Source organism: Xenopus tropicalis, chromosome 3 (genome assembly GCF_000004195.4).
Source record: "Xenopus tropicalis strain Nigerian chromosome 3, UCB_Xtro_10.0, whole genome shotgun sequence".
In the NCBI taxonomy this organism is placed as follows: Eukaryota; Metazoa; Chordata; class Amphibia; order Anura; family Pipidae; genus Xenopus; species Xenopus tropicalis.
In genome coordinates this window covers 21,254,913-21,264,683 of record NC_030679.2, presented here as the reverse complement: position 1 = coordinate 21,264,683, position 9,771 = coordinate 21,254,913, and the positions used below count along the sequence as shown (strand labels likewise).

Here is a 9,771-nt window from a genome sequence, read left to right as displayed (position 1 = left end):
ATTTCACTTAAATAGGCGACACTAGTCAACACTAGTCAACTTGCATGGCCATTTAAGCACTTGAAAACATGATGGGCAGTGTTCAAGCACCAGTACTGTGGGACCTACTGTGCTTCTGTTTCAAATTAACAGGAAAAAGACCTTTGGTTGGTAGAAGCTCTTTTCCTATATACAATCTGCCTTGTGTTCCATAGCTCCTAGAGGCAATGGCTGCTCTCTCTATAGCTTCCAGGAACTTGCTAGGACCCACCCATCACTCAAAGTTATTTTAAAATTACTTACAAAAATGTTGTGTACACAGACTCCAAGGGAACCTTGCCTTGAAGATGAGGCTATTGTACATGAAGGGGGTCCAGTAAACAAAGTAAAGTTCTACCAGTCTCCAGGAGCAAGTCTTGTGTTACCCACCAAATAAGAAGCAGTTTTTCCCTGGAAATAAATTTCATAATTTGGCACCTTTGATATTGGTATTTCTAGCTCTGGTATTGGAGTCTTGTATATCTGGCACTAATAATGTATTAACGCATTGTTTTTTGTAAATGGAAACATGAGGGCCAACGTATTTTTTCTTTGTGCATGATTGCCTATTTCTGTATGGCACTGTACTTTATTTTCTTATCAGGCACTGCATTCATAGCAGGGAAATGGGTGCTGCAGCATACACCAGAAATTTAATGATGAGATCCCTCCATGGGTAGGCTGTTGGAGGTGGCGTTAATGAGATATTACATGATTGACTAGCTTTAGGTAAAGATTTTCCAAGCCTGAGACAGCTTAAAATATCAAGTAAAGGTAGAATATCTTTCTATAGGGTCTACCTTTAGTGCTGGAAAAAAAGATGCATAGAAAATATACGTAAATGTATACGTAGCATAGGTTATTCATTAAGCAACATATTTGCCTTTTGGTGGGAAAAAAAACTAAAACGAGTTGCTTAGAAAAAAATAGAGGATAAACCGTTCTACAAGCCGATTTGGGGATAATTGCTGCTCCACCTACTGCTTTGCTTCATTTGACTGCCATTTGGTTGAGGTCCATTATTGTATCAGCGTGGCTGCTCCAATTTATATTCAGTTGGACAGTGTTTCCCTTTTTTTCTGGCTTGTAGGTCGGTTTTGATTAGTCCTTTCTCAGAAATGACTGTATTTTTTAAATTGTTAAGATGGTCCATTTCTTTAATCAGTGTGTGAGAAGCAACAATATCTGTTTAGAGTTGTGCAAGTTGATTGGTTCTAGGAGTTCATCCTCTGTGCAATATTTCCAAGTATTTGCGCAAATACTGAACTTTCCCTTCCCAAGCGTAAGGAGGGCACATGGACTACATGACTCACACATACTGTATACGGCAAGAGCTGATTTCAAAATATTGCACATAGATAAATGTCAAATGTGTGTAGAATATTCTTTTCTTCATAATATAGTTATTTTTGCAGTTTTTTTTAAACAAAAACACTAGTACCTTGCAGTTCATACCTTTTCATATTTACAAAACCATCCTTCCTTCCCAATAAAGGTGCTCTGTAGACATTTGCTGAGCAAGCAATAATATTTCTGTAGATGGTAGCTTTGCTCCAATACAAAGTGCATTTCTTTGGTCTTATCATTTCTGTTTGACTCTTTGGCATAATGCTGAAATACTCTCAATTGTCTTTATCTGAGAATGATCAGTTCAAAAGTATCCACCGGCTACAGAAAACTCTCCTCTATGTCCTGCTGTTGACACTCTTGACATGGGTCATGTTCTAAATCCTGATCTGGCTGCTCCAAGGGGCTGTCACAGGAAATCGTAGATGAAGTATTGCCTTCCTGTAGTGTAGAGCTGGGAAGAAACAATATAAAAAGTATGTTAGCTTTAAAAGTTTTTTAGAAATCTAACCAGGAAAGTACCAAATCCACAGTTTTTGCATTTGCCTTACAGAATCCTTCACAAATGTTTTAGCCAAATTCTGAACCAAGTACAAGTCCAAATTTGTATAGTTGGATTTAAGGAAATTGTTTAAAAATTGCATCAACTGTGAATGGAAAATGATTGTGTTCAGGAGTCCAGAGCTTAATTCATATTGGTGAGAGGGGCATTTGCACTCCTTAGTGCTCTAGCACTTGTTTCCCAGCTAGTTTTAAATCAGCTTTTCAATGTATTTGTGCCTGAAGAAGCAGAGTCATTTCAGAAAATATATTTGTGTTTAATTTTGAAAAAGTAATTGTCACACTTGTGCCAATCTTTTTCATTCTCAATGGAACACTTATGTGTCATGTAAAGCCAGCAAGATATAAGAAAACTTAGAAATGTAAGAAATGTAAAGGAAATAACTTCATAAAAGCAGCCATACACATGATCTATATGTGGGTCTACTTGTCAGATCCCCTACAAGAGGCCACAGTATGGATTCTATATCCATATTATCTAGATATCTGTTGAGGCAACTTCATTTTTAATTTTTTTTTTTTAAATATTTACTTTTTCATTGTGTAACTGTTATGCTTGGAGTTTTAACTGCTATCTGGTTGGTAGGGCCTAAATATCCTAGCCACCAGGCAGCTTTTTTGGAGTCTAAATGTAAGATTAGTAGAAGAGGATCTAACTAGAAATACTGTATAACCAATACAAATAGTACAGCATATTCTACAGTATATGGATAAATTGGAAGCCATGTATTTGACCTGGTATTTGGTTGTTTGGCCAGTGACCCTGACATCTATATAGTATTTTCAGCTGAAGGCCAGAAAAACACAGAATAAGAAGGCAAACTGAACATGAACACATAAGAAAAACAAAACGTAAGACAGTATGAAACGTTTCCTAGAATAAGTCAAACAGAATAAAGGTCTATTTAATGGTACTATGCTAAAAGCCAAGACTAGAGAAGCAATTGTCAAATCCAATAATGTGTTCTTTAATACATTATATTTACATTGTAGAATACAATCATACATTAGAAAATGATGACAGAACTATTTGTTGTAATCAGGAAACTATATTTCCCCTTTTGTGGAGACATGATTCACTGAGGGCTTTAAACATCCCACATGTATACAGGAGTGGTCCCCAACCAGTGGCTCAGGAGCAACATGTTACTCACCACCCCTTGGATGTTGCACCCAGTGGCCTCAAAGCAGGTGCCTATTTTTAAATTTATGGCTTGGAGGCAAGTTTTGGAGGCATTAAGACCATGTATACTGCCAAACAAAACCTCCTGTAGGCTGCCAGTCCACATAGGGGTTACAAATAACCCAACAAAAAGTTGGGGACCCCTGGTATATAATAAGCACATGAGGTATCCTTGCCAAGTAAGAATTGTTCATACAGTGTATGGTTTATAATTATTAACAAGTGTTTATAGAAGGCCATTATTTTGCAGCTCTGTACAATAAAAGGTCTTTTACATTAAACATACAAACTGAAAAAAATATTCTTATAAAACAGAAGGTAATAAGGGTCCTGCTCGTTAGGGCTTATAGTGCAGGGTAGGAGTATATGTGCTTAGCATTGCTGCCTTATTTCACTGGTCATTTCCAACCAGGGCACAATGTGTGGGGTGTGGTAGGTTTCTTTCTCCAATCCAAATAGGTTAAATTGCTCCCAATGCAACTGATCATAGTGCATCCTAGAGAAATTAGATTGTAAGCATTCCTTGGACAGGGGCTGATGTGAATAATGAATCCTCTCTATAAAGTGCTGCAGAATAATAGAATAAACTTTGTTCAAATACAGATACCCACAAACGTTTTTTTTGTTTTACCTCGGACGACTGGCGGAACTCTCATTAAATATGTTATCAGAATCCTCGGGCTTGGGATCCGGCAGTGGAATAATGTAATCATTATTGTCATTTGGTTGCACCACTGAATACAGAATATTGTTTGCTATAGTTTCCCCAGTATTCATGGTGCTGTTGATTTTATTGATTCTAGGCCTCACTCGCACAACCGCAGGATGATCGCTTCTAAAGAATTCCTCATCCACTTCTTTGTATTTCTGTAATAGTTAAACAGAAGGACATTATAATTAGTGCCATGGAGAGTAGATCATAGATTTGGTCCCATATATGCTCCAATTAGGTCAGCAGCTGATGATCATCTCATTAATGGCAAAGCACAGTTAATACTGTCAGGGTTGCTGAGAACAGGCCAGATTACTTGGCTTTTCTATGTATATCCAGATTAATGTCTGATTGGCTGCTGGGCCTTAAGCAGGCCATACACGTGGCGATCTGACGATGTTTCGTGCGACCATCGGTCGCACGAAACATCGTCAGATCCGCCACACACAGTCAGGGCTGAAACAGCAGATAAGGTGGTAGAAACAATAGGATTTCTACCTCCTTCTGCCGATTCAGCCCTGACGGCAGATTTTGGTCAGGCGCCTTCTATGGCGCCCGATCAAAATTTTCTAACCTGGCCGATCGGCGAGTCTTCCGATATCAGCAGCTTCGAGGTTTCGTACAATAGTATCAGTGCGTGTATGGCCAGCTTTATGGACCAGGGCAGATTTTTGTCTGAAACATACACCATAAATAAACCAGATTCCTTTGGTAAGGTCACAAAATGAAGCAATAATTACTTGACTTGTCATCTAAATGGTTTTTCAAATCAGACTGAACCAATTGTTTGTCCAAATAATCAGATGGAACTAATGGCTCGTGCAGAAATACTAGAAGATGATCCAACCTTCCTGGTCATTATCTGGCTGAGCTCTTATAAGATTCCTAAGGAAATGATGTCATTTTTAGGCATAGTGAACTATTGCCGTCAATGGATACCTAACTGTTCTTACTATGACAACATCCTCAGACAATGTACCAAAAAGGATGCACCACCTTATGTACAATGGACTACTGAAATGATATTGATCAGAGAGGTCAATATGCTGGAAGCTGGAATCCAGTAACAACAGCCAACTTTATTGCAAACCATTTAATTAAAGAAAGGAGCACATTGTACCTGTTTGTAGGTGTCAGCCAGAAGATTCCCTGTGAGTGTCACCAGCTGAGAAAATGGTGGTCTTGTCTCAAACTTCTCATCCCAGCATTTTTTCATGATTTCATATCTACAAAGAGCAGACAAGATAATGTAGCTATGTGGTTAATTCCCTAAACTCCACGAGGCTTCGTTTTTATTTATTTCTATATTTATTGTGTACCAAAAGGATCAGTAACAACATAAAGTGATTCTTTTCCCCAAATGTAAAACTTGTATCTGTTCAGCCAGCCACTATTCTACTTCTTGGAAAGAAATGCCCTATTTTATATGAGAAAGGTTTTCAGTAGTTCTGTCGATATTGGCATTATGTTATTGGTCCTTTACAAAGGCCTAAAGCTTATTGTGACTTTAATATCATGCTAATAATGTTCAAAAGTGATCTCCAAATACATCATGCAAATATTGGCCAAAACACTTACAGTTTATAAAACACAACTCATCACTTTGATGAGTTTGACTAGTCTATAATAATGTACAGGTATAGGACCCATTATCCAGAATGCTGGGGATAAGGGGTCTTTCCATAATTTGGATCTCCTACCTTAAGTCTATTAGAACAACAAATTACACAGTAACTGAATGCAATAGGCTTGTTTTGCCTCCAATATGGATTATTATATCTTAGTTGGGATCAAGTACAGGTACTGTTTTATTATTACAGAGAAAAGGGAATCATTTAACCATTAAATAAACCCAATAGGGCTGTTCTGCCCCAATAAGGGGTAATTATATCTTAGTTGGGATCAAGTACAGGTACTGTTTTATTATTACAGAGAAAAGGGAATCATGTAACCATTAAATAAACCCAATAGGGCTGTTCTGCCCCCAATAAGGGGTAATTATATCTTAGTTGGGATCAAGTACAGGTACTGTTTTATTATTACAGAGAAAAGGGAATCATTTAACCATTAAATAAAACCAATAGGGCTGTTCTGCCCCCAATAAGGGGTAATTATATCTTAGTTGGGATCAAGTACAGGTACTGTTTTATTATTACAGAGAAAAGGGAATCATTTAACCATTAAATAAACCCAATAGGGCTGTTCTGCCCCCAATAAGGGGTAATTATATCTTAGTTGGGATCAAGTACAGGTACTGTTTTATTATTACAGAGAAAAGGGAATCATTTAACCATTAAATAAACCCAATAGGAGTGTTCTGCCCCCAATAAGGGGTAATTATATCTTAGTTGGGATCAAGTACAGGTACTGTTTTATTATTACAGAGAAAAGGGAATCATTTAACCATTAAATAAAACCAATAGGGCTGTTCTGCCCCCAATAAGGGGTAATTATATCTTAGTTGGGATCAAGTACAGGTACTGTTTTATTATTACAGAGAAAAGGGAATCATTTAACCATTAAATAAACCCAATAGGGCTGTTCTGCCCCCAATAAGGGGTAATTATATCTTAGTTGGGATCAAGTACAGGTACTGTTTTATTATTACAGAGAAAAGGGAATCATTTAACCATTAAATAAACCCAATAGGGCTGTTCTGCCCCCAATAAGGGGTAATTATATCTTAGTTGGGATCAAGTACAAGGTACAAGGTACCATTTTTTAAAATGTGAGTTATTTGATTACAATAGAGTCTATGGGAGTAAAAAATGATTGGTGAACTTTGTATAAAGTACTTACGAAAAAAACTTTAGCTCCTAGTTGTTGCTCTGTGCTGCAACCAAATACAACTGCAAAAATCCAAAAAGTAGGAAAAAAGCTTCAGCAGATTTACTGCAAACCATTTATTGTGGGTAGTGGTAACACAACATGTTTCGGGTCAAGGTACACTTGATAAAGGGTATTGACCCGAAACATGTCGTGTTGCCACTACCCACAATAAATGGTTTGCAGTAAATCTGCTGAAGCTTTTTCCTACTTTTTTGGATTTTTGCCTTTCCGTAATTCGGAACTTACTGGATTATGGGTTTCTGGATAAGGGGTCTGATACCCGTACTAGCAACCTCTATTAGCACAAATATACACAGGAATGGATATGCATGCTGAGTTGATCACAGTTAACCAGCCATTGCAATTGCAATGGTTAACAGAAAGACGTCATTGCTACCTAGAGTCGAAATAGTCCTTCAAAAATGGGTTAAACCGTAAGTCATTAACTGTAACACTAATTAGTATCTATTTATTAACTTACACTTCCTCTGAAGCATAGGAAGGCTTTGACATTCGGTAGCCTCGCTTTATGGCATTGTAGAACTGTTCATTCATTGGTAATTCGGGGTATGGAGTTCCACCTTTGTGAGGCAAAAGAAATATTAGAGCATATTAGCCAAGGTCTGGAATTGTATTAAACAAAAAAACAGCATCCGAGAGTAGGCAGCTTTCCACCCCGGGGGGATTTGCTGAAACTCATTATTTTTCAGATTTATATTTGAACCCACAAAAAAACTCATTTATCAAAAGACCTGAACTGAAAAAGCACAATGGAAAAAAACTTTTCAACTAGTGACATGATGACATTTGGTATTGTCGCACAAAAGCCATTGACTTCTACATTATCTTGACAGGTTTTACATGGAGTATTTTTAGATTTGGAAACGTCGCAGTTTTGCTGCATAATAAATCTTGGAAAAGTCACGCTTTTTTTCCCGACACTTTTTTGGGTTTTTGGAGACAAAAAGCCCAAGCCGAAAAGATTGTGATTTTGTAAATGACCCCCTCAAAACATATGTCCTGATCGTATACAGAAGGGCATAAGATAAAAGCCCAATATATCTAGTAGTAAGCAAGTGGTAGTACAATATTTAATTTATTATCACATTGTCCCCCAAATTGTGGTTAGAATTTGTCTTTCTTTCTCTCAGATCATGCGAGCAAGGTTTTCGGAGAAATCTATTTTTTTATTGGAGAAACCAGGCCAAACAATGCAAAATCAGTTAGAAATGTTGGCATAGATTTTAGGTGGCACTAGGTTTAGGTTATGCCAAGGGCCAGGGGCACAAACTCCTGTTGGAGAGTAGGGCTTTGGCCTTTCCTTATTATTATTATCAGCCCTTATTCGATTCTTTAGACAGAAGATCAGTTCTGTATTAGGCATGGCTGGTAGCAGGTATAGATCATCCTCATGTAGGAGTGACTTGTGGGTTGTGGAGGTATATCAGGCGGGTTACAAAAAAGATATATAAAGACATAAAAAAGTGCTTTTATACAGGTCATGGTACTCTGAAGAGACTTCTAATATTATCGTATTATTGGATAGGTCGGTTAGTCTTTCCCCCATCACCAGTCTTACCCAAAGTGAAAATTTCCCAAAGGAGAATTCCGAAAGACCACACGTCACTTAATGTTGTGTATAAATTGTTGAAAATACTCTCAGGCGCCATCCATTTTAAAGGGAGGAATGTCTACAACAGGAACAATAATATATTTAGAGTGTAACAACAACGTCTGTCTGTGCAATAATAGCTAATCTATATAGCAACATTTATTTATGGTCTCTCTTTAACACTGATTTCAAATAACTGAAGTCTCAAACTTCTGCTTTACTGTCTGTGACGAATATGATATAATGAGACATTCAGCCATCTGGGGTAGAAGATGTCTAATTCCTCTAATTCCATACATGGTACTTTCCAGGAAACAAAAGAACAAAATTATACTCTATTTTTGCTGTTAGATCTCATTTCTCCTTTAACACATGCTGGGTTAAGACATTAAAAAGAAATATACGATTATAAAAGAACATAATTTTCTCTTTATAGAGTTTTATGAAATAAATATATATACATACCGGTAAGTACAAATTGGAAGTACAAAAGTTTTTTTCTGGACCAGAGTACAATGACACCCCCCCCCCCCCAAGCTTAATAGAATGTATAACCATAGCTTAGTGGAGAGAAAGTGAGCTGCAGCCGGATGCCCAATGCCCATGGTTAGAATGCTCAGACAGGTGAAACAAAATAAAATAACTCTGCATGAGTAGAATTTTGAGTCTATTTATCCTCACAGCTATTCCATAACACTCATATACACAAAATTCTAAGGATGCACCAAATCCAGGATTCGGGCAAAATTTGGCCTGTTTCAGCAGGATTCCGGCAAATCCATGCTTCTGGCCAAACCGAATCAGAATCCTTCAAATCATGTGACTTTTTTTTTCACCGTGTGTGAAGCACGCTGTTTTTTTTCTCTCTTTCTTATCCTAATTTGCAGATGCAAATTATGATTTGGATTCAGTTTGGTATTTGGCAGTCTTCGGCCAGATCATAAAACAGTGGATTCAGTGCATTCTTAGTTGTTATCCAGAATGCTCAGGACTTGGAGTTTTCTGTAATTTGGATCTCGATACTTTAAGTCTACTGATAAATCATTTAAAAGTTAATTAAACCCAAAATAATTGCTTTGCCTTCACTAAGGATTACTTATAGCTTAGTTGGGATCAAGTACAAGCTACTGTTTCATTATCACACAGAAAATGGAAACCATTTTTAAAAATTAGAATTGTTTGTTTATAATGAAGTCTATGGGAGACGGCCTTCCCGTAATTCTGAACTTTTATTTCTAGATTTCTAGAAATGAGCCACATTCAAATGGAAAAAGAGTTGGAAAGGAAAGCCCTGGAGATATAAGCGCAGGGGCTGCATGACAAGGGATCCAAATAACCAGCAGCCAGATTACACTGGTTTATGTTTAGAGATTGGCAGAACCAAGTGCAACTGTGATTAGGTGAGAAGGAAAGAGTTAAGGCAGGAGAAGGCTGGCCTGGGGAGGGGCGGAGAAAGAGAGGGATGTGATGTCAGAAAAGCACTCACTTCCTTATCTTCTGAGCAGGTAG

General features: G+C 37.5%; 1 protein-coding gene across 1 annotated transcript in view; it reads right to left on the bottom strand.

Moving 5' to 3' along the window:
• Positions 1-497: 497 nt before the first annotated feature.
• pdgfrb (platelet-derived growth factor receptor, beta polypeptide) overlaps positions 498-9,771 on the bottom strand; it is a 72,015-nt gene continuing 62,741 nt past the window's right edge. Inside the window, exons 19-23 of the mRNA XM_012959674.2 lie at positions 8,230-8,341; positions 7,132-7,231; positions 4,942-5,047; positions 3,741-3,976; positions 498-1,819 (exon numbers count right to left, since the gene is read on the bottom strand). Of these exons, the coding sequence (XP_012815128.1) occupies positions 1,687-1,819; positions 3,741-3,976; positions 4,942-5,047; positions 7,132-7,231; positions 8,230-8,341 (687 nt within the window). The 3' untranslated portion in view covers positions 498-1,686. The remainder of the gene's footprint in view (positions 1,820-3,740; positions 3,977-4,941; positions 5,048-7,131; positions 7,232-8,229; positions 8,342-9,771) is intronic.